We start from the raw sequence: 24,308 nt of genomic DNA on the forward strand, positions 1-24,308 counted from the left end.
AACAGTATCACACTGTCGTAACCCACAGATAAGCTCTTTTTTTTCTTCATGTCGATGGAAGCACATTTCTGCCCAGGGTGTCATTTAAAGTGTCCGGTTGTGGCCCCCGTGTTTTTCCTCCGCTGCAGAACCAGCAGGAACCAGTCGGTGTTTGACTGGCACCTGACTGATAACAGGCCGTTTCATGAAGAGTTTCCAGTGTTCGGATGCGAGACTTTAACTTTTGTAGTGGAGTATTGTAAAATTGTGGAATTGCTCTTTTCTTTTTCTTTTTTTAAATTGAAGTAAAGGATTTGAGTTCTTCCCTCCAACACTTGTGTTTTGGTAAAACGTGCATTAAGGCCCTTTAAAACTTTACATTTGACCTAAATCATCTACGCTGTTTCACTTTACATGTTTTAGCCGCTTTACATTTACGTTTTCTTTTTTCTCATTGTCCCAGCTAAAGGTAACTAGATGCTAATCAGGTGAACAAACAGGTGCGTTTTTGATTTGACTTTTTATCCAGATTCACGCGTGAGTCTGGTCACGAAAGGGTTATGTTTACAGCGCGGAGGTGACGTCAGTGTCAGCTGTGTGTGTGTGTGTGTGTGTGTGTGTGTGTGTGTGTGTCTAGATGATTCAGCAGCAGTCAGTCAGCCTGGCGCGTCCGTCGCACACGTGCAGCAGAGACGTACTTGTGGCGGACAAACGACTTTTATTTTGACGTTTTGCCTGTAACAGGGCACGAGGAGGAAAAAGGCGACCCCCCCCCCCCCCGTGCAGGTGACAAATATCCGTCGGAGACCCCGTAGTCCTGGGAAGTGTTTGGTTCGCAGAGGCCGCAGGAGCAGGAGCAGGAGCAGGAGCAGGAGCAGGAGCAGGAGCAGGAGCAGGAGCAGGAGCAGGAGCAGGAGCAAGAGCAAGAGCAAGAGCAAGAGCAAGAGCAGGAGCAGGAGCAGCGTACCGCACCGCACCGCACCGCACCGCACCGCAGAGAGGCTGCCTCTGCCTCTGCCGCTGCCGCTGCGTCCTCCTCGCATCTCCCCCTGGATTCGAGCATTATTCAGCAGGACTTTTTAGCGTCCGCTGTCCACCGCCGGACTCTCTCCTCTCGGATTTAACCAGAACCCACCGCGACTGGCATCCACCTGGTTTCGTTCACAACCGTCTCGACCTCGGCATTTCCGCATTTCGACGTCTGATGCTCCGTCTTCCCGGCAGGTGAGTTTCAGTCTCCTCGGTTCGAAAACCCGAACACACCGAGCGAACGCCGGCATTTGACTCTCGCCTCAGCACAGCCATGTTCATTTACACCGACACACACAACATCCCACGCATCAGCCGTGACTTACATAACCGCTCAAAGGGGGACACACACACACCTCCCAGCGGCTAGCTAGCTGTCGATGAAAATCGAGGGTTTTCTTAACGAGCTTCTGTATGACAGTGCACAACAGTCGACCGCTACATAGCCTGCTGCATGAGCTAAACTATGCTGGCCGGTGGTAGTGACTTTATATTATTCCGTGGTATCTTATAACGCTCTTGGATGATATTCCCCTCATCTGTTATCTATTATCGACCATCTAGAATATTTTTAAATCCCGTACGAACCCAGTTTTCAAGCCGCATGACAGATCCAGTGAGTCCAACGTCTTGTTTATGAAATAACATACAGGACACGCTGTTTCCCTGATCTGGTTCAGTCCAGCATTGTGCAAGTAATTTATCATTAGGCACATTTTATTTTATTTTACTGCCTGTAAATCTTAATAAAGGGTCAGGACAAATTTAAAATAAAATACATGTACAATAATATTTGAGCTGAAACAACTTATTGATTAATCCCTTAGTTGATTGACAGAAAACTTATCAGCAACAATTTTTATTTTATTTATTTATTTATTTATTTTTACAATTGATGAATCATTTCAGTCATTTTTCAAGCGGAAATGTCCAAACTGGTTTCCACTTCTCCGATGTGAGGATTTGATGCTTTTCTGTGTCTCATATGAAGGTAAACTGAACATCTTTGGGTTTTGGACTCTTAGTCTAACAAAACAAATAATCTTATGATTTTTGGAGAAATCGTATTGCGATTTTATCACTATTTCCTAACATTTTATAGACAAAACGATGAATTGGATGAATCGAGGAGAAAATCTGTAGATTAATCAATAATGAAATTAATTGTTAGTTGCAGCCCTAGTCAGTCTTCTGAGGGACTGGGTATTTGAACAGTAGATTCTGTGGTTGTTGTAGATGTAGAGTTATTAGGGCGGAGGCTAATGATTATTTTCATCCGTCGTTTTTTTGAGTATTTGATCCCACTAGAGTCGTGTTAAATTTCCCACAGAGAGAGAGAACCGGTGTTTTAGTGACGTTAGCGACGGTGTGAGGAATCTTCCCGGGGCCAATGACTGTTTTCAGCCTGTGGACATTCCACATGGGAACGGTCACATTCCTCACATCTTTAGCTCCATTGTTTCCGTTCCTTGGTTCCATTTGGTACAATTCTTCAGTTCCACTGGTTTCTTTCTAATGCTACCAAAGTGGCCTCTCACCAAGGATCACTGCCAGTTGTGTGGGATGGAGCACCTACCCAAGCACAGAACCCGGTTCTCCGTGGTGGTGTTCGATTGTTTGGTTTTTTTGTACATCTTGGGCCCCTTTGGTTCCAAACTTTACATCCATTTGGGTCTCATTCTTTCTTACCTTTATTATTTTTTGCTTATTGTTTCAGTCCTTTAGTTCTTTGTTTCTCCAGATTATGTTCTCTCGTTCTTGGGCTTCACTGGTTGTGCTCTCTGGTTGTTTTGGTCTTCATGTAGTTGTTTTGGTCTTTGGGTTCTGTGCTCCAGTTGTTTTGCTCTGTAAGTTTTGTTCTGGTTTTTTTCTGCAGGTTCTGTCCTCTAGTTGTTTTTGTCTCCAGGGTCTGTCCTCTGGTTGTTTTCTTCTGCAGGTTATCTCCTCTGGATCTTTAGTTCTACAGCTTCTGTCCTGTAGTTGTTTTCTTCATTAGATTTTGTTTTCTACTTGTTTTATTTTGCTGGATCCGTTCTTCAGATCTTTTGCTGTGTGGCATCTGTCCTCTAGTTTTGTTCTTGAGGTTCTGTTCTCTTGTTGTTGGTTCTGCTGGTTCTCTAGTTGTTTGGTTTTCCCCTCTTCAGTTTTGTGGTGCCCCTGGTTTGACGTCCCCTAGATCTTTTGGTTCTGTCCATTTGGTTTTTTCACTGACAGTAGTTGAACTGAAGCTGCTGCTCATCTGGTGTCGGTCCAGAGGGACCCTGCTGACATTGTGACCGATCTCTGTGTGTGTGTGTGTGTGTGTGTGTGTGTGTGTGTGTGTGTGTTTATTACAGTCTGGAGGGGGTCCAGTCAGTCTTTCCATCTGTCTCTCTCTAATGTTTCTCCTCTGAGTGATAATTCGTCCTCTGGCTGCCTGAATCCCTGCTGAGATGAAGAATCAGTTCTTCAGCAGACAACCGACTCCATAAACGACCACAGAGCAAAAACTGAAAAATAATGGTACAATACAACACAATGAAGTCAGAATCCGGTATAACTTCACAGCTTTGAGGGAGTAAAGAAAAAAACTTGCTGTAGTTTCACTGGTTTTGTGGGGAGGGGGGGCACAGGCGATGAGTGTGGGTCCAGCTGATCAAAAATTGATTGTTTCCAGACTGTTCTCAAAGAGCAAAAACATTCCATTTGGTGAATAATTTATGCATGAAGTGCTGTGTTATAACTATAGTCAGAGTAGGGATTTAACTTTTTTTGTCTTCTGTTTCTGGTAAATCACAAATTTCCCCAGGCTGTTTTCCCCAAACAGTAAACATGCCTTCCTCCAACAATGATTAGGGTTCAAACGCAGATAACTAGAGTTATTCTGCCAGTTCCAGTAAGTGCATGTAATGGGCCACTTTTTTGCCCAGCGTCCATGTTAGTAGGAAGCTCACAGTCTCCAAAATCCGAAGGTTTTTTCACGACAGAACACAGCAAATTTCCTGTTAACTTCACCTTATGTTATGGAGATGTTTGACTGGCTATCTGGCACCAGCAGAAAGAGTAGGGTTGACAAAATTAAAAGATTTGGTAATTTGGCATTTTGAATGTGCACATTGATATGTTTTTAGCCATTAGCTTTCTAGAAGAAGTTTTCAGCCAGTTTCCACTGGAACCATTTCAGGAACTCAGATATATAACCTGCATTTTAAAGCCCAACTAATACTTTATATTTGAGTTTAAAAAAAAATCTGATAATAATGTATCGGCCAAAAGTTTTTTTTTTTTTTTTTTTTTAACATGAGCACATTTTTTTGATAAGGATCCCTTAAATTTGGTCATTTAAAAAAAAAAAAGTGACCAAGATATGTACTGAGCAGAACAATTTACATTCCTGACATTTCTAGCTTCTGACATATATAACAGATATGCTGATGCTAATACATCTTCTATCAGCATTGGCCACTGTATTAGTCATGGTCTAAATTTAGGTCATCAGCTTGAGTTTCTGTTGCCAGAAAAGTCCCTCTTCCGGAGGTGGTGCTTTTCGATGGTCTAGTGGTGCTTTTTTTAAGGAATGGTTATTGACATCAAACCTGCCATAAATTATATTTTTTGGGGTGACAGCTGAAACAATGAACGCAACATTGACACATCTAATTTAAGTTGATATAGTTATTGTTAGTAAACTGCTTTTTCCACATCCAGCAGTTACAGAGCAACACGATCCTTCATCTGTAGCGTTGTTTGTGTCCACCTGATGAATCTAAGACCAGTATTCCCTCTATTTTAGCTCTATGTTTGGTCTCCACCAGCTCCTGAATTGTTACTGTACTGTCATTGTAAAATATCTCAATTAAAGCTGCTTTAAAAACCAAGTTACGTGTAGATTGGTTTCCCCTACAAAGCTAAAAAGAGCAAGATTTAATAAAGTCTGTTTTCTAACTGGTTGGTCCAATCTTCACAGTTCCTCAGATGCAGTGGAAAACAAACAAGAATGCCCAAAATGGACTTTAAGTTCCTAGTTTAGTTTCTGCGACTCCTCAGTACCCGGAACTATTCGGTCTAAAAGGAGCATAACTGATGGATGAAGTTGATCAAATGACCTTTTCTCCTTTTTTCAGGTCATGAAACAAATTCTGTGACATCTGGCATTTTGTTCACGACAGACAAGCAGTCTGTCTGAAACTACGCGTTTCATTTACACTAATATTTTTTGAAACTTAGACCACCTATGCATCAAAACAAGGAGGGGTAGACTTCTCTGCAGCCGTGAACTCTGTTCATCCCAGACAGGAAACTGACGTGTGACAGTGGCAAAAGCTACTACAGTAAAAGGTGCGTGATACAAATGTAAAACCTTAAGCTGTAACTCGTACTATACCCTGTGTAGCAGTAACCCTCTGAAGCTGGAATCAGGGTTTATCAGCTCTACACTGATAAGATCTAACTCTCCATTGATTCCTGGATTAGAGCACTTTATACCAAGTGAAAGTACGGTCCTGAAAGTCTCTGAAATGTTCTGTAACACCAAAAATGTCATTTGAAATCAGGAATTAAGACAGTCCCATGTACATCCGGCATTAACTGTGATACTTTAAACTCGAACCAGTGCTAGTCCATGAAACAGTCTTTAGCTTGTGACACAAATCCAGACTCACTCACATGTAGATAAGGTGACATTAAATAATAAAATGAGCTGATGTGAAGCTGAGACCTCTGTGTCCTCAGGCTTCGTTAGTCGTGGTTTATCAGTGAGAAGCTTCCAGCCTCCACTTTAACAACCTCAGTTTAAAGCAGAACCATCATTAAGCTTCCCGGCTAATGATTAATCCCGTTGAGCCGAGCTGGGGGCTCTGAGAGGTCCAGCTCTCTCTCTCTCCCTGTTGTTCTTTAATGACACGAACTTACTGACTTTTCCTTTTCTACATCACTGCATCTCTGCTGATTCACGGTTTCCCTCGGTAGCTGACTCTCCCTCTTTCTGTTTACCGTCTCTCTCTCTTGACCTCGCTCTCATTCCCCCACTGTGCAACTCTTTGTTTGCTCTCTGTCTTTGTCCTCTCTGTTTATATGGAGGTGTAAGTTGGCTGTAAATGTGGAATTTCAATTATTTGCTGTCGTTCAAAAATCCAAGTGGGGGATAAGAAACAGAGAAAGGCACAGTATGTTGTCAATGAATGAATGAATGTTGACTCTGCGCAGAGACTAAATAGCCCAAATTTGATTTGCTTCATGAGTTATGGAAGCAACAAGACAAAGCGGTCTCCTATTATTGTTATTGTTATTGTTATTTTTGTATTTTTTTCATAGATGTTGGGGATGGATCTGTTCGAGGGAATGGTCGAATAGTTAAGTCTGTTAAACTTACTACAAAAACAAATACACGATAAAAATTGAATGACGATGGCCTAACGTTTGTGTTTGTAAGTGGCCGTGGTATGAGGATTCACAGGAGGAATCAATCTGTTTTCTACTGTAACAATTACCCCACCTAAAATATTCCGTTAAAAAAAGCAGCTAGAAATATATCATCTTGCCAGTTAAGCATTTCATGTACCTTTGCCACATAGATAAACACGATGGAAGAGCAATGGATTCATGTTGAATATTTTCGAACAATAAAAGCTCAATCTTGAGACTTGACTTTTTTTAAAATTTTTTTTTAAAATGTATTTATTTTTTTACCCAAGGAAATTGTATGGAAAATTGTGACGTATTGTTTGATGAATTGGTGAAGGTGCAATGTGACGGATCAGTCAATGAACTCAGCTTGTTATCAATGTAGTTACTACATGATGGTTTAAGCAGTAGCCCCACTCATTGAATATGTGGTCTTGGCTGTGCGACGCAGGGCCGCTGCTCGGTTTCCTTTAAGCTTAATATACCTGACATTGGATGACATAAAAGTGTAGTTATTTGTTTTTGTGTTCGCAGAGGCCCAAACCAACCGGAACTGAAATCATAAGGATCATAACTTTAACGCTGGCCTGTGCTACAGGAGACAGAACGCACTTCCAGGCATCCTGAAATGAAAATACCGGAGTCTGTGGGGGGGGGAAACCTCTTTTGCCTCCTCGTTGTCTTTTGTGTTGCCACATTAGGACGCATTATTCTGTCCTCCCACGATGTTGATGGTCACTGATATAAACAATAGTAAATTTAAGGACTTTTTTGATTTTAATTCGCTACGTAGGAGGTAAAGCTGTGGTGATGAAAAATGTGCAGGCTTCCCATGATGTAAAAGAAAATCCCCTAATAATTTAATCCAGTTATAAAGCAAAGTCATGGAAAAGGTTGAAAATCACAAAGCTGTCGTCCTCCTCTGTCCCGTTTTCCTGTAGCTGCATCCCTTCTCCTCGCTCCTCTGAGTTTCCTCGACATCTGAGAGATAATTGATGCCCTCGGTTTCTCTCTCTGTCCCTCTCTCAGCTGATGGGTGTCGGAGGCAGGAAATGTTTGGTGAATCTCTTGATCTCTCTGTCCGTCCGCTCGTCTCTGAATGGGTGGTGACCGTCTGCTGTGTTTCCTCGATCTGATCAAATCATCTGGGCTGCTGATGATGTTGTTGGGCCAGTTGTATGTGTATGTATGTAATTTTCTAAAGTGGTTTGTGATAATTTTTCTGACCGAAACAAAGATTTTTTAAAATTGATTTTGTGTGTTTGTGTCTCAGCCAGACTAGTTGGTTCCTTTCTTCTTCATAATTCTGGATAATGTTTGTAGCGCTGCAGCTAGCATTTACTTTCAGTATCAGGAAATCTTTTTTTTTTCTTTTTTTCTTTTTTTTTTCCTGAATTCAAATGTAAATACCTTCCTCCAGCCCACTCACACACACACAGGCTACTGCAGTACCATAGAAATAAACCAAAATGTGTGACAGTGAAACTTAACATGCATTAAACAATTACAAACCTATCCGGCAGCCGTCATTGCAGACGGCACAGATGGCTGTGCGTCATCAAACGCCGTAACAACATCGGGAACAAACGATTGGTTTTGATCTCGTGTTGCGGTGGGGCTTAGCTTGATGGCCGCTGCGTTTTATAAAGCTGTGTGACTGATGTGTGTTTGATTTTCAATTGGCTAATTGGCTATGCTGCTTATGTGCAGGCACAGGCGCCTTGCCAGGGTAAGATACACTATACCGTAACCAAAATGATGATTTAAGTAATACATCAATAAATCTAAAGAATCTGACAAGACACTCACTGCCAACTTTCATTATTTGAGTTTTCCAAACTCAATGCTGCAGACGCATTTATTGATACTCAAAAATCTTTGCGTTTTAATACCCAGCCATGCTGCAGTGTGGCATCCCTGTGAATGCCCTGCTCAACGGCACAACAATAAGAGGGGAAAGGGTCTCGTGCTTTTCCTTTTAACCACTAAGAATTTTCTTGGCCGCCTCCGTGTTTAGACCACATTAGCTGCTTCTCCGGGTCTACCCGGTCTTCATGTGAAGTCCTGTTCTTTACAGACTACGCTTTTTGGCCCTCGGATACTCTAACAAGCTGCTTATCGGCCGCAGTAGCTGCTGGATTTCCAGAAGTACGTTTCCTGGCCTGTTTGGATGAAGTGTGGAGGATTAGAGGTGGGACTTTACTTGTCAGGAGTTTAGTCTAGGGCAGCAGGGAGAAAGAGCCGCTTTGTGGCAGATTAATAATGGTGGTGGTGGTGGTAGGAGGGGGTGTATTAGCGGGAGTGGAGGTCCAGAGCTCCCTGCACAACCGGTGATGTTGTCCATGTCAAGCTGCTATGAAACCCAGGGGGGTAGAGGGGGAGGGTACTGGTACTACAGGGCTCCCAGGGGACGAATGCTGCTTTGAACTGTAACTCCTGAGGTCATGCGTTTGACATGACCATCATGTGTTGTAACGGTTGGCCAATTAATATGCATCAATTTATTTTTTATTTATTTTTTTAAAGAAACCATTACTGTTTGCCTCAAAGTGTGAACTCCGTGGCTTCTCCCAGGAAACTGGCCAACGAAAGGCTTCATTGTGAGCGATTTGTGAGCGACCACTCTGGGCTGAGCTGAATCAGACAGATCCTGACACATCTCATCTCATTATCAGTGTAGTTACTAGAGGATGATTTCAACAATCGCCGCACTCCTTTAATTTGAGACCTGCACGTTTTCTCCGAAGGTTAATAAGCTGAATATTATATTTCATGGAAGTATAGAGCTGCAACGATTATTTGATGGATCAGTTGGTCGATCAACAGGAAATTAATTAGCAACTATTTGATAATCAATTAGTCGTCGTTGAAGTCATTTTTCAAGGAAAAATACCAAAAATTGCTGCATTAAGCCTCTAAAATATTAAGATTTTCTGCTTTTTTCTGTTTCACATCTTTGTGAACAGAATATTTTTGGATTTTAGACTGTTGGTCGGACAAAACAAGACCTGGGAAGCTGTCACCTTGGAGTCGGAGAAACTGGGTTGGATATTTTTTCTTCTACTTTCTGACATTTTCTAAAGTAAACCATTAATCGATTAATCGAAAAAATAATCAGAATATGAGTCGATAACGAAAGTGGGCCTAATTGTTAGTTGCAGCCCTACTTTCGACTTCATGTGTTTGAGATGGGAAGCTGAGTTTATGATAAACTTGCTGATCAAGTGTTTCGATCACAAACATAACTGTGCGTTGCCCTGGTTTCTACTTATACATTTGCCTACTATTTATCCAGTGATGTTGGTTTGATGTACACGTACTCAAATTAAAGCTGAGACTTGGCACTTTAATGTAGTAGCCATTGTTTTATTTCAAATTGAATGTGTTGAAGCTCCGAGCCAGAACAACAAAAACTGTGTAACTTCCCAAATACTTCCGGTCTCGACTGTAACACCACATCAAACCAGACCTGCAAACAGGTGAAGTGCACTGCTGTCAGCAGCTCTGAGTGTGGTGGAGGTGAAGCGGTGACTCCTGACTCTGAGATCAGACTGTTGTCAGTCTGCCCGTGGGCGAGGCTCATTCAAGCATGCTGCTGGTTCATTAAGCCATGCTGTGTGTGAGTGAGGAGGGTGTGTGTCTGTTGGATTAATGCCCAACAAGGCAGGGCATTCATGTTGTGTGTGTCATATCTGGCATGAAACTGGGCTCTGTGTGTGTGTGTGTGTGTGTGTGTGTGTGTGTGTGTGTGTGTGTGTGTGAACTCTCTCTCTCACACACACACACAGTGTTAAAGCCTTTGAAACACCATCATGCAACACAGAAACCAGAGTTAGTTATTTGAGGCCATAAATACATGTTTTGTGTGTGTGTGTATAAAAACATCTTGTTGTATTTATTTGGTTTAAACAAACTGCTGTTTTTGAGCAGTGAATTCAAGAAAGGACATAAATTGTATCTAGTAAGCTTCTGTTTGGGGTCTCGCACCCACTTCCATTTAAAATACATGAATGTTACAGCCAGTAAAGTGACACGAGGTGTTCGCTCTTCCTAATAATACAACGGAATCAGGTCTGAATTTTAGTCTGATGAGGTGAAAGGCTTCTTTGTCGTGTGTCTCAGGGTAGACTACAGCAACATGTCTCGATGTGCTGGCTGTTACTTTTTCTGTCTGACTGGATATTTAGGCTAGCGGTGAGCGTCTGGACATCAGGCCGGGAGGAAACCTGTCGCTCATGCTCCACGGATCAAATATCCTCCACGGCCTGATGACGCGCTCGGTCTACCAAACACCCAAACACACACCCTGCTTCCAACCAGCAGCCATGAATAATACAACACACCCGCTAAATGTGGCTTTTCTATTTTGATAAGGAGTCGCACTGACTGAGGCGGAGGAAAACTGTGTCCTTAACTGGCTGAAGACACCGATGATGACTATATTTTCATGCATATTTTCATAGGCAGCCAGTTTTTGAAATACTGCAGATCAGGGCTCCAGACTGTAGAACAGAGTGACTTAACAAAAAGTGTCTTTAATCCTTCGGCCCATTTCAGATGCCAGTTTGTGTCAGAACAAGTTAATTCTTCATTTGTTAAATCACTTTCCAGCCTATTTGTTGACTCATTTCCCAGTTTGCTAATAATACACTTTAATCTATGTAGCATATCTCAAATGATAAACATCATATTTAGGCCCGTACTAGATTTTGTAGACCAATGTAACATGTTAGCATAATAAAAGTCCAGTAATATTTTAGCCAATATTCTTTTTGTTCTACCGAAACACAGAAACTCAACTTTTATGTGTAGATTTGTATAAGCAAAGAGAGATAAAGATAAAAACAGATACTGCGGAAAGATAAGTGTTATTACCGAAGATGGCAGTAGCAGTAAATATAACAATACATTTTGTAATTAAATCATTCGAATAATCATAAATATAAACACAGAAACAAAATATGTTCAACTAGAACTGAGAAAAGTATAAAAAAAAAAAAAAATGAGAAAATTGATGCAGTAGACGCTGAAACAACACATCCTTGATACTGGCTGGTAATATTGGCCGGGAGTATATGAAAAAATAAAAAATGTTAAATAAGTCAGTGTCCTCTAGTAGTTTCTCAAAAGAGGTCGAAATATAAATTGCAGGAGAGTAGATTCAAATTGCTGTAGTACTAATGCACCGACCATAGAATATTAGAATTACTCATTGACACCAGTAAATCAAAATATAGATTGACAGATTTTTTTCTTTTTTTTTTTCTTTCCCACTATAAAACACAAAAGATGCAGGAGGTCGGGGGTGTATTTTCAGTAGTGTCCTCTGATCCTGCTCCCAAGCTTCCTCCGCTCATCAGAAGGTTTGGTGCAGCCTGCGTGTAGTCTGGAAAGCAGACCCCAGGGCAAGAAGAACCCTTAGCTTTCTGCCGGTAAAACCTATCGATCCGATCATGTTCATCAACTCAGAGCTTCTCTATTCCCATTTTTGTGGCTGGACAATCAGAGGATGTCGTTCAGAGAGATTTTAGTGAGTAAATCAAATTGAAACTGTAAAAACAGGAGCCCAGATATCGGATATTGAAAAGTGAGCCTTTCAGTTGAGGACATGGGAAGGGCCCTTTTTTAAAGTTCCTTTGTTTGGCAAATGAAGCAAGCTTATTGTGGTTCCCATTGTGGAACAGGAAATTCAGCACCTTCCAGCATTAATGAGAAATTGAAGAACAAACTGTCTCAAATATTTGCTATATTTAATGACTCATGCTGTCTGTACTCAAAGAAATGTTTAACTGTAAAAATGAACACCCGTCTAAAGTTGAAAATCACGAAGAAGGAATCATGTTGCGTCTTTTTAGTGCAGCTGTGGTTTCTGTAAAGCTGCTGACATGATTTGTACCAGTTGGCAGGAGCAGTACTTGCATAGCTTGATGACACTACAGCAAGGCACATTTAAGGTTTAATGTTGAGTTAATTATTGTTTCTTTTTATAAATGTCTTACGTGTTTTGATTTTTTTAACAAGATGGCAAAAAGAGTGAAGAAATGAAACAAAATCTTGGTAATGATGGAAAAAAAGAGAGGAGGAGGGGGGTTATGTTACTCTGCCCTCTGCTAAGAATGTCTGTCCTCTGGTGATTTGCATCTAGAGAGGCTGAGAGCACAAACGGCACAGAGGAAGAAAACAAGGACAAGACGGAGAGAGTTAAAGGGACAGATGGAGGAAGAGAAATGAGAGAGGGAGGACACGGTGGATGAAGGAAGACAGCTGAGGTTCATCGTTCAAATTGTTCAGAGTCGTTAACAGCACATGAGGACATCAGCATCGGTCCAGACCGGATTGTTTGCTCTGCCTGGCTTTTCGGCCATCTTGCCCTCTGTACCCACAATCCTTTGCTGTTTGGGGTTGGTTCAGATTGTGACCGCACTTCTCAAGAGCAGCACCACAGATCTGCCGTTAGGAGAAGAAGAGTCACATTTGAAGGTGTTCTGCCGCTGATACTTGAGGCCGTCGGAGTCATTTTTCTCACCTGGAAAAAAACGAAAACAGCATCAATTGCTAAACTTATCAGTCTCCAGAATGACAACACACACATACGTGTCCTCACGAGGGCAGTTACATCACATCTGGCCTTTAAACCCTCCACAGTGGTAAGAGTTCACTTTATCTTTGAGAAGGAGCGGTAGGAAGGTATTCAAATGTCATTGTTGAGCAACCAAACAGCTCATATCTTACGTAACAGACCGAGGCAGTGAAATTACTGAAAGTGTTGTTTGTCAGCATCTTATCCAGAATCTGTTGGATTTGATTCACACATTTATTTATACATGCAACTCTCACTGAAAGCAATCTCTGTTTTCCCGCTGATAAGTGGTGAAACGAGATGCAGTGACGAAACATAAATGCAACTAGACGCTGCATAAAGTAAAAAAAAGAAGGAAATAAAAAGACCATATTTAAAAGATGATGGGTAAAAATTCAGTCACATTCAGCCCCTGGTCACGTTTCAGTGATCCATGCAAACTGAAGTTATCGTTTCAGATATGGAGAATATTTTGATATTTTTGTAAAGTAGAAATTGACTAAAAGGGGATTTTCCTCAGTTAGTCAGAATCCGAGGAATTTTCAGAAATTAGACTGCATGGAGCTTGGACGGGGAAAAACCGCCCCCGGACCGAAGTAGGCTGATAAGACATGAGCATAGTTTTCCATCACGGCTTTATAAATGAGAAACGGGCCGTCTTGTTTGTCCAGTTTATATTCTGTGCGGAGTACAGTAATGAGTCGTATGTATTACTCGTAATGAATGAAATGGCAGTGATGGAGGGGATCGACAGCTAAAAGAATAAGGGTGAAGTGAGTCAGGACCAAAGTCAGAAATCAGGTACTAGGTAGACTGGACTTAATGTTTTCTAAAGCCATACCTTCTGTGTCTATGAAAGAAGCCTTTTTTAATTCAGAGTTATTGTCAATCAACCCATGTGGCAGTTGCATGTTTTTCCATCCTGGAAGGGGGTTTCCCTGTTACCGAATCAAGGGTCTGAGGATAGAGGGTGTGATTGGTTGTACAGCTTATGAAGGCTTCCAAAGGAACTCCTCCGGAACTCCTGGCGTTTTATGAGATTTAAAGTGGATAAATACACCCTGGGATGTTTGGCAGCGTCTTCGCTCGGTTGTGTTTGCGATTCGGACTGAGCGTGAGCCAGCCGATCAGGTTGCTATCGATTCATTTATCATTGAGCGATAATGGAAGATGATCCTGCTGCTGTTGGAGCTGCAGAACTTTGGCGAGTGAGCATTTTTATTTTCAGCTGCTGAGAGCTCGTCTTCCGTTATTAAAACATACAGTGGAGGAAACACACAGCAGAAAACTGCTCTGGAATAAGCGTGTGTGTGTGTGTGTGTGTGTGTGTGTGTGTGTGTGTGTGTGTGTTACTTTACCTACCACCCAAGATCGGTGGTGTCCAGTTCCACACGCACAGCGGGATCGGTCCCGGCCATCTGTTGTGCTGCAGGTCCGTCTGTAAGTTCTGCAGCTCTTGGCTTTTCTCAGCCTAAGACTGTTAATGAAGAAATTACCTCACGGGGTGGAAAGACTCAGCCGAGAGCCTGGAGCCGCTTTTAATATGGAGGGAACAGCATCTGTCGGGAGACAAAGGGATGGTTATCGCTGAGAAATAAACCCCGACAGGCAGAATCGTGAGTCGAACGGGACGTGGAGTCTAGCCGAGACACTGTCCTGCTCATTACACAGCAAAAACCTATTAAATCTTCAGCAAGAGTTCGATCTGCAAAACCAATCTGATTCGAGTTCATGTAACTTTACCAAAGCACGATGGTCTTATGGGCACTTTTTGTGCTCTTGTGCTCTCTGTGGTGTTCATTCTAGAGCTGAAATAATTACTCAATTTATCTATTAGTCGACTGACAGAAAACTGAACATCAACAGTTTTGTTTTCGATTGATCATTAAGCAAAAATCCCAAATGTTCTCTGGCTTCAGCTTCTCAGATGTGAGTATATGCTGCTTTTCTCTCTTTATATTTTTGTAAATTGAATATTTTTTGGATTTAGGTCGGACAAAACAAGCAATATTAAGACATTTATTTGATGTTAAGATAATACTAAGCACTCCCTTTTTTGTGCAAAAGCCTGAAAATGACATACCCAGGATAATATTGTTATTACTCTTGAACCCTATTTGATTACATTCATGATCCTGGTTTAATTTTAGGTGCTTTTGAGGTCACTGGACACTGGCACTGGTCACTGTGAAAATTCAAATGTAGGTCAAACGCTACATGGTCGGCCTTATAATTTTTGTTACTGTTACTTTAACTTCTGATTAAATTGATTTTAAATATGAAAACATGGTAAATAAGACAAAAAAAAAATCGAAACTAAAATATGAGGACCCATCTGGATGCATTTGAACTTTTCTGGCTTTCTAGCTGGCAGCCCACGGTTCCTCTCAGCTCAGTGAACAGAGAAATGGAGCATGAGGACATCGATAACTCAGTGTATGACTGAGTGATGTGCAGGCAGAAGGGGAGGAGGGGGAGATGTGGGAATAATAGCAGGCGAGGAGGAGGAGGAGGAGGAGGAGGAGGAGGAGGGGTCTGGAGGGAGAAGATGGGGGTCAAAAGGGAAGGAGAAGGAGGTCAAAGATGGGGGGGAGGAGGAATCGGTGAAAGAAGATGCTTCATAACTGTGAAGGAGAGGGTCGTGGTTTGAATTGGACTGAATCAGATAAAGTTTAAATTTCAACATTTGTAAGTTATTGAATTTATAAATAACTAAAGATTCAATTTACATCTTTAATTAGCTTTTGTTGGCTGAAAGTTGTTTTAGGCAGAGCCAAATTTTACACCTTATTTTTCATCAACTGTTAAGTCGATACGTTTAAGATATTTTTATGATCTGTGATAAAATAGTCTCCTTCACCTCCATAAAATTAGCTGAACGTGAACTTTGAGTGAAGAATATTTTGTGACAGAGAGGTGAATTTTTATGATATGCATAAACTAAGTTAAAAAAAAAAAAAAAAAAAAAAGGAGACTTGGACTCGTGAAATTGACATGACATGAACCCGTTGCAGTCGAGACAGGTCGTCTTTGCTGGTTTTGTCGAACTGCAACAGAGTCAAGTCAAGTCATACAGTGATTTTACAGAGTAACGTCACTCTTCCCCGACAAATGACCTTTGGTCGAGTGCAAGTACGAACACTTGTCTGCAGACAGCAGACCAAGCATTAACCAAGTTACCTATGATGACATAATAGAAACTGTAGTTGCCAGTTCATTTCGAATGAGCAACGGCCAATGGGGAAACCCCAACACTCGGCCAGCCGACCAATGGTGTAACTTCATCACTCAGTCCGTCAGTCAGCCACAGACTTTCGTGTTTGTAAGGCTGGACTCCCTGTCGCGGTTCAGCGTAAAACTGATCAACTTTTATGAAACGAAACAATAAAATTTAGGGAAAAAGAGTCAGTGGGTATCTCAGACAGAAAATGCTGCATATTAAATGAGCATGGCTGTTGTGGCTGTCCTCTAACTATAGTGACGGGGATATTTATCATTTCAACCGGCGAAAGTGACAGATAAAAGCCTGCTAACATGGCCTGAATGTTTTCTGCACTGCTCTTTGCTAAAAATAAATGAATGAGGAGAAATAAAAGATTTGATAAAATCAGAACTTTGGTGATCCTCTGACTTTTCATCTGGCGCCACCATCAGGTCAAAATAATCATTTGTACCAATACATATATACATACATTAGAAACCAATACTTTGGTTAACAACCAAATACCTGCGAAACTAATGACGTTCTAACCACGTTATCAGCCTCAGCCTCTGTTAGCATGCTAAAATGCTAAGCTAAGTTGCTGAACATAGTATACAATATACCTGCTCAACATCATGTTAAAAGTTAAGTCTGGTGTTGTTTGTCTTTTTTTTTGTTTGGTTTTTTTTTTTTTTTTTTAATGTTTTTCTCCTTGTCAGTCTCTCAGCACTTCCTGACTTCCCTCCTCTGTCTGTTGGTCTGAGCTCATTGGTTCCTGCTGAAGTTGTAAATGTAATGTAAACTTTTAAGAAAGTCTCGGTCATTTTCCGAAAGCAGCCGCTCACTGTAGTTTTTTAACAAACAGGAGGAAACAGTGAATGTGTTGGGGACTATTTTCAGCAGCGGATTAATCCACATCTGGTGCTGTAGCGAGTGTTTGGGGCAGCAGGACGGTGTGTGTGTGTGTGTGTGTGTGAGTGTGTGAGTGATTTGAGTCTAAATAAACCACGGTGTGTGTGTGTTTGTTCATGTTGATGAAGGAAAATGTCACCCAGAGCATCAGTGTGACTCACTGATGTGTTTCGATAGTTTCTGGAAACAGTGGAGCTCTGAGGCTCAGAGGAACCAGATACATCAGGTTATACACACACACACACACACACACACACACACACACACAGCTCTGGTTAGTCGGAGACGTTCAGCGTTGGTTTGGCTCTGCAGATGGGATTTAATGACAAGAAGAAAAACACAGAATTAATCTGTAGTGTTTTGGCATTATCATGATTTTCGCCTTCGCTGCTGTTAGTTTACCGGCTGCAGCTTTTCATTTCATTACCACACTCAGTCAGTGAGTGAAATGCTTCATGTCACCACCGTAATCCCAGTTTAGTAGTGTCTTATCCATTAAACAAATGAATGTCGTTGACTTTACACCTAGATTCTGAGTCATTCATTCAAATGGACTCTTGGCTCGTAGCCGGAGAGTGAAAGTTTCAGTGTTCGTGGTGAGACAGGAAGTTTCCCCTGTTGTTCAGAGTCAGCTGACTCATCAAAGTGCGTTTCTCTTATCTAAAGCAAACACGTCATCAGCATATGATTTTGAACGTCAGCAAATCTTCTGATTGCACTGATATGAAAGTATTATATTGCAGTCACTTCGGTGTCATTTTTTCTCCTTGCAGTTGATCGGGAACTTTAAATTGCTCCAGCGCTTCGCTGTGTACTGCGAGTGCAGTGACTGGTTCAAGTAAAGTGAATTAAGTGATTTAACTTTCCCTGTCAGAGGTCACTAACTGACACTTTGACCCCCGTGACCCCGTACCTCCGGCCCATATGTTCGATAGGAAAAGACGCCCTGTTTTCCCAACGTGCCTGAAAGCAACCCTTCACCTCGACCTATTTAAACCTCAGGTTGTCTGCGTGTGTGTGTGTGTGTGTGTGTGTGTGTGTGTCCAAAGACGTGTCTGTGTCATGTGTCTTTGTCATGTGTTGCCAGGTTGTTTTTTCTTCTGTAATTTCTGAAATGAAATTTAAGACCTTCTTTTTTTTTTTTTTTTTGTCGTCATAAACACATCACATAAACAAACACATATTGAAATAAGAATCCCTTGGATTTACTTTGTAAAGAGTTGTGACCAAGATATATCGTAAGTGGAACATTTGAGGGTAAAAAAGTCAACTTGTCAGTGCTCTCTGGTAGACAAACTAGACACTAAAATGCTCTGCCACCCTCCCCAGCCTGTCGAAAGTTTCTTTTAACTAACGCTCAGCTCTGTCACTGATGCTTTTGTGAGTACGTCTCCTTTTTCTCTTTTCTGTAGTTTTCTTTACGCCTCCCTACATTTAATACCGTGTCTTTCCTCCTGCTTTGTTTTTGCTAGTTGTTTATCTGTGCAAAGGATCTTGGATCGCTGTATGAATATAATTAACTATTATTAGTTATTGTTGTTATTTTTATTATTGTTTCTAAATGACCCGTAAATGTTACCTTTCAGCCAACAAATACTCCGTCAATATCGATCAGGAGTGGGAGGAAGAAATCGATTCAGATACGATTCTTATCTTCTACAGATCGACTCCCAGTTTCCAAAAATCTATTTTTGTACCTCGTTAATAGAGCTAGACCAATAAATTGGCCTGGTTTATTTATCGGCCAATATTCAGGTCAGGCGGAGATAATAAGTTGATTTTTTTGTTATTAATTGGATTTCAGAAGACCTGCGTCTGTACGGCGTTGTGGAGAACGAGGGGTTTCCCTAAGTTACTGCTCGAGTGTAGAGTTGTTCTCACTCTTCGGATCCCGTTCAGTTCTCCTCATATTCATTTTTGTACCCTAGAGTCAGGGTTTTTCATACACGCTGGACGTGATTGATTTGCAGATTTTAGATGTGACATTTCATGGTATTCTGGTCCATGTATTGTTCCTCGTGGTACTATTTCGAGTTCTAAAACATGGCTGCAGCATCTATGAGGTCATCATGACTGTAGGTTTTTGATGGCATATTTGAAAACCTGGAATTTGGTTTTACCGAACTCCAGAAACTGTTGATTACCTGTCGGCTAACTGCCACTGACAACTGTCAGGTAACAGTTACCTGTTAACCGGTAACTGGCTGGTAACTGTCATTTAACCGCCAGTCAACTGTCACTCAGCTGTCAGGTACCTGTCACATAACCTTTGGGTGACTGTCCCTTAGCTGTCAGGTTGCTGTAGTGTAACTGTCAGGTAAAAGACAGGAAGCTGACTGGCTAGATTTAAAACCACGGTCATTTTTTTGGCGTCTGTGAACCACAGGCAGGATGGTTCCCGCTGAAGTCTGAACTTTATTTGTCCGGTTTTCAGAGTCTCAGTTGTAGCTGTTGTGAAGTCTCTGACGACTGGAGGTTTCGAGGGCTGTGATGAGTCTTTGTGCTGCTGCTTCTTGGCCTGTGACCGTGACACAGCAATGGGGAAGTTGTGAGTCATCTTAACGCGGCGTCTTCTATGGGAAACACTTGATTAATTTAGCAGAACGTTAAAAACAAATTTAACTCTCGGGTGACTCTTAGGCCAGAGATAAGGCCATTATGCTGCTTGGTCTGGGCCTGTTGGATTATGTAACTTTTGTGAACAATATTCTTATCAGTAGAAACACAGCTGACAAATGTAAATATAACTTCATGATATCAGTGGTTATGTATACATCTGACCTCAGGAGCAGCGCCGTGTTCTCTATGGGGCCCTTCAGGACGTGCAGATGATCGCTTAAAAAAATCCAGTCACAACGTTTCGACTTTTCTCACACTGGAATCACAAGTTTCTCAGCTGTGTAGTGCCTGGCTTTCTTCTGTTGGAGACGAGCCCGTCAGCTGTTTTAACTCAAGCTTCCAGAGGAGCTTGTGATGCTCAGTTTAGTTTAGGATATGTGGCCTTGGGCAGACCAATGACTGGGGGTTTTTATTCAGCTCTTTCAGCGCCATGCCCCAGGACTGCCGGGCTGGAGAAGGATGTGTTCTTGTTTTAATTTGGATTATTTGGTCTGAATGGAAAGATTGCAGAGGAGATTACTTAGTCTCTTTAGCTTTTTAAGCTTTCTATTACTGTAGATTTTTGCTTGTTTGCTTTATGTCGAGTGTCCTTAGGTTACTTTCATCGTCATCTATTGTTATTATCCAACCTCAGCTGTACTTTGTGTTTTGTGTTAGTTTGCAAATGTTAGCATGCTAACGCACTAAACTGCGATGTAGGGCTGCAACTAAAGATTAAAATAGTTAATAAAGACGCTCATTATAATTCCTCACGGCATAGGTTGATATATTTATGGACCTCGTTTAATTCAACCAAGTGTTGAGAACCCAGCGATGTTCACTTTACTCTCATATGTGACAGGTAGAGCATCAAGTTCTCACCTTGGAGAAGCTGGAACAGATCTGGTTTCTCATTTTTGCTCGAACAATGACCGAAATAATCCATCGATTATCAAAACAGCTGCCAATTAATCTTTCTGGCTGATTAATGGGCTAATCAACGCAGCTCTGCACAGATGGTGAACATGGTGAACATTATACCTGCGGAACAACAGCATGTTGACATTGTGAGTATGTTAGCTAACGTTAGCATTTAGCTCAAAGCACAACCCTGCCGAAGTACAGCTCGTAGACTGAATGTGAGGTTTTCCTGCTTTTTTTCTCTAATATCCCAGTAAATTTATTATCTTTGGGTTTTGGACAGTTTGTCGGACAAAACAAGACATTCGAATATTTCACTTTTGGTTCTGGGAAAATTTGATGATCATAATTTAAAAATTTTTTTTAATGTGTTTAAATACAAAGCGATTAATCAGGACAACGGATGGCTGATTATCTTAAAATGAAACTAGTCATTAGTTGCATCCATGTCCTGTTATATACAGTAAATCAGACTGTGATGTTTAACATACTCTAGGAGTTATTTATAGTGAAATGTTGGTGTCTGGGGCCTCGTCTTCTTCTGTTAAAAGACGGACTAAAGTGACACTCCACCCAAAAACACTTTCACACCCCTGTAGACCTGAATCAGGCCGGCTTTGTGTTTTTTCCTGCCTCAGGGTTTGTATCCTGTCTCACCTGTGTGTGTGTGTGTGTGTGTGTGTGTGTGTGTGTGTGTGTGTGTGTGTGTGTTTCACTGTAGTTGCGCACAATCAGGATGTAATGGGTGTGTCTGATTTGCTAGCTGTCATTTTCTGTTGGCGTTGCAGCAACAGCTGATTGTTTTTATTAGGGGTGTGGTGTGTTTGTGTGTGTGTATGCGTGGGAGATAGAGACAGAGGTGGTTAATGTGCTGTCTCCACACTAACCATGTTGACACACACACACACACACACACACACACACACACACACACACACACACACACAGAGCCACATGCCTGAACTCAGCCTGCAGCTCAGTCCAGGTGCCACGCGTTTCAGCAGTAAACGGTCTACGTCAGAGCTGCTGCTTCTGGGTGGATTTTCCCACCGACTCAGGGCTGTAAATGATTCTGTTTCTATAGAGCCTTTCTGTGTGTGTTAGAAATCTCTCCACAACCGTGAACAGGTTCAGGAAAATCTCTTGTTTATTCCCTCTTTTGGTCAGAATTGGTCAAAAAGTTTGATCACCTACAGTATCAACCCAAGCATAATGCTAACTGCTATGGTCGACCTGATAAACTGACCTGATAGTTTCCTGAGGGACAAATGTGTTTCTAGAGAAATCCGGCTCCCTTTGTACTGACTGCCATATTTACCTGCGGAGAGAAATTCAAACCACCCCAGCACTGTGCAAATATCGAACCACAAGCTGCTGTTTCTGTTGTTAAGTCTGAAGTCTAAGAACCATAGCCTCTGTGAAAAATCCCGTAATCGTTCCCTCATGTTTTACCTGCCGGCTGAAGCCATCCCTCAAGATTTGTCTTATTTGACCTTAAAAAGGTCTCACAAAGAATTATAGTTAACTTTCCGATACCTCCACGCACCACATATGCTAATGTGACGGTGTGAGATTATTATTATTGTTGTTGTTGTTGTTTTTTACACCTAACAAGCTGACACCTAAACACAACACGGCTCAGTGAAAGCGAATCACTTCCTTCACTGGTAGAACTTAACAATGTCTGTTCAAGAGTAAAAAAGAAAGGAAAGAAAAGATTGTTCCTATATCAGTCTCCATTTTTTCCCCTTTTCTCTCCTTCCCCTCCAGCTCCTCTTGCTCAGTGTCTCCATGGTGAAGTGGGCAGGGTCTGATGTCAGCCCCTCCTTGTTCTGCTGTTGCCCCTCCCGCCATGCCCGCCATGGTTTCTAGGCTGCCCAAGTTTGGTTCGCGGGCCAAATCCTCCACAGACTCCAACGGCGTTCAGGCGGGTCCAGCTGCCTCCGCGCACGCCGGCATCTTCGCCGGTGCCGGCGCTGCCGCTTCCAGCACCCGCCTCACCAACGGGTTCTACCATCACCCCGGCCCGGCAGGGGTCGACGGCGGTTTGGCCGCGCCCCCCTCCTCTGGTATTAAGCATGGATTTATCAGAGTGCCGACTTCTTTTTCCATGAAATGGAGGAAAGAAAATGGGACGACGGAGGATGGAGGGGCCGATGCGGAGAGAGAGTGGAGAAGAGGAAAGGGCGGGAATGTCGGGCAGAATCGCCCCGGTAACAACATCTATCAGTATTATTCCCAACGGCAACAGGGATCACCGGCGGTGTCGCAGCGTGACGGCAAAAAACCGACGGCAGCCTCCGCGGGGAAGGGGCGCGGTTTTGGCCAGCTTGTGACATCCCCATCCCCACCACCGCAGTCCAGCCCCAGAACTGTTCCTCTTTCTAAAAGTGGATCATACGGTTACAAACCGAGCCAGGCTGCATCCGGGCTGACCAACGGCACAAAGCAGACCCTAAACGGTCTTCCTGGATCTAAACCGCGGAGCGGAACTAATGGTTCTCTAAGGCGGCCACAGAGTTTTGTTCGCCCTGTTGGTTTAAGGCCAGGTTCTGGTCCTGGTTCTCGATCCAGCTCCCCCCTTCAAAAGAAACCGTCAGCCGGCCGCTCACACTCCAGCGAAAGCCTTGGGTCCGCTCCGCCCGTCCAGCTGACTGAAAGCGATCGGTTTCGGTCACGCAGCCTCAACCAGGTCAGACAGCAGCCCTCCCCCACCCTCACCCCTTCCTCCACCTCCTCCTCCTCCCTCCCTCGATCCCCCACTGTCACCCGTTCCTACTCCATCAACAGGGCTGCCGAGCGAAGACTCAAAGAGCTGACGGCTTCCTCCGCTCAGGCTCCGAGAGGCGGCCTGGCAAAATCACCAGAGGGAGGAGGCAACGGTGGAGGGGTCAAAGTTCAAAGTGCGGTCGCTTCAGGGATGTCATGGGTCAGCATTCCCTCCCTCCTACCCCCCTCTGCCTTAAAGAAACCCCTCCTACCCAGCCTTGACCCTGCCTCTAAGCCCAGTGGCGTCAGCTATAAGATGTCACGCCCGTCACTCACCAAGCAGCCCCGCCCGCTCCGGGCGACCCCGGCCAATGTGTCCGGAGGTGACCCTGAAGTAAACCAAGGACCAACAGGATGGAGGAACTCCATCGAGATGCCTTCTACTACAGAAAACAGCCCAGGTATGAGATTATCATCAAGGTCCTGGCTCAAGGTAAAACTGTATGAACATCTCATCCTGTCTCTTCCTTTCACTATTTCTATCTCAACTAATCGTATATCTCATAAAATCTCAACTATGCCATATTTCATCCCTTGTATCTCATTTCTTTTCATGTTTCATTTTCTTTTTTATCTCAAATAGCTAAACTCTCATCACAATTAATTTCATCATGTCTCTTTCCTTTACTTGCTCTATGTCGTCATTCCAATTCTAATGAAATCTCAACTCATCACATCTCTCATCACATTTAATGTCATCCAATCTCCTCCCTTTTATTTCTGTCATTTCTCATGAAATCTCACTCATAAAATCTAAATATTGTCATATTTTATCACTTATATATTATCTCTAATGCCCTCCTTCATATCACATTTCGTCATTCTTCTGAAATCTGTCATCTCATCACATTTCATCTCATACAGTCTCATCTCTTTTGCTTTCTCTTTTCATCTCGCATCTCATCATTCATGTCACAAAACTTCCCATCTATCAAT

At 42.5% G+C, this 24,308-nt stretch overlaps 1 protein-coding gene across 5 annotated transcripts in view; it reads left to right on the top strand.

Moving 5' to 3' along the window:
• The first annotated feature begins 947 nt into the window (after window positions 1–947).
• Window positions 948–24,308, top strand: part of LOC120794554 (serine-rich coiled-coil domain-containing protein 2-like) — a 55,996-nt gene continuing 32,635 nt past the window's right edge. For all 5 annotated transcript variants that reach the window (XM_040135712.1, XM_040135713.1, XM_040135714.1 and 2 more), the window contains exons 1-2: window positions 948–1,203; window positions 22,374–23,773. In XM_040135712.1, coding sequence (XP_039991646.1) covers window positions 22,417–23,773 — 1,357 coding nt within the window. In that variant the 5' untranslated portion in view covers window positions 948–1,203; window positions 22,374–22,416. The remainder of the gene's footprint in view (window positions 1,204–22,373; window positions 23,774–24,308) is intronic.

The sequence above is a fragment of the Xiphias gladius genome, chromosome 9 (genome assembly GCF_016859285.1).
Source record: "Xiphias gladius isolate SHS-SW01 ecotype Sanya breed wild chromosome 9, ASM1685928v1, whole genome shotgun sequence".
In the NCBI taxonomy this organism is placed as follows: Eukaryota; Metazoa; Chordata; class Actinopteri; order Istiophoriformes; family Xiphiidae; genus Xiphias; species Xiphias gladius.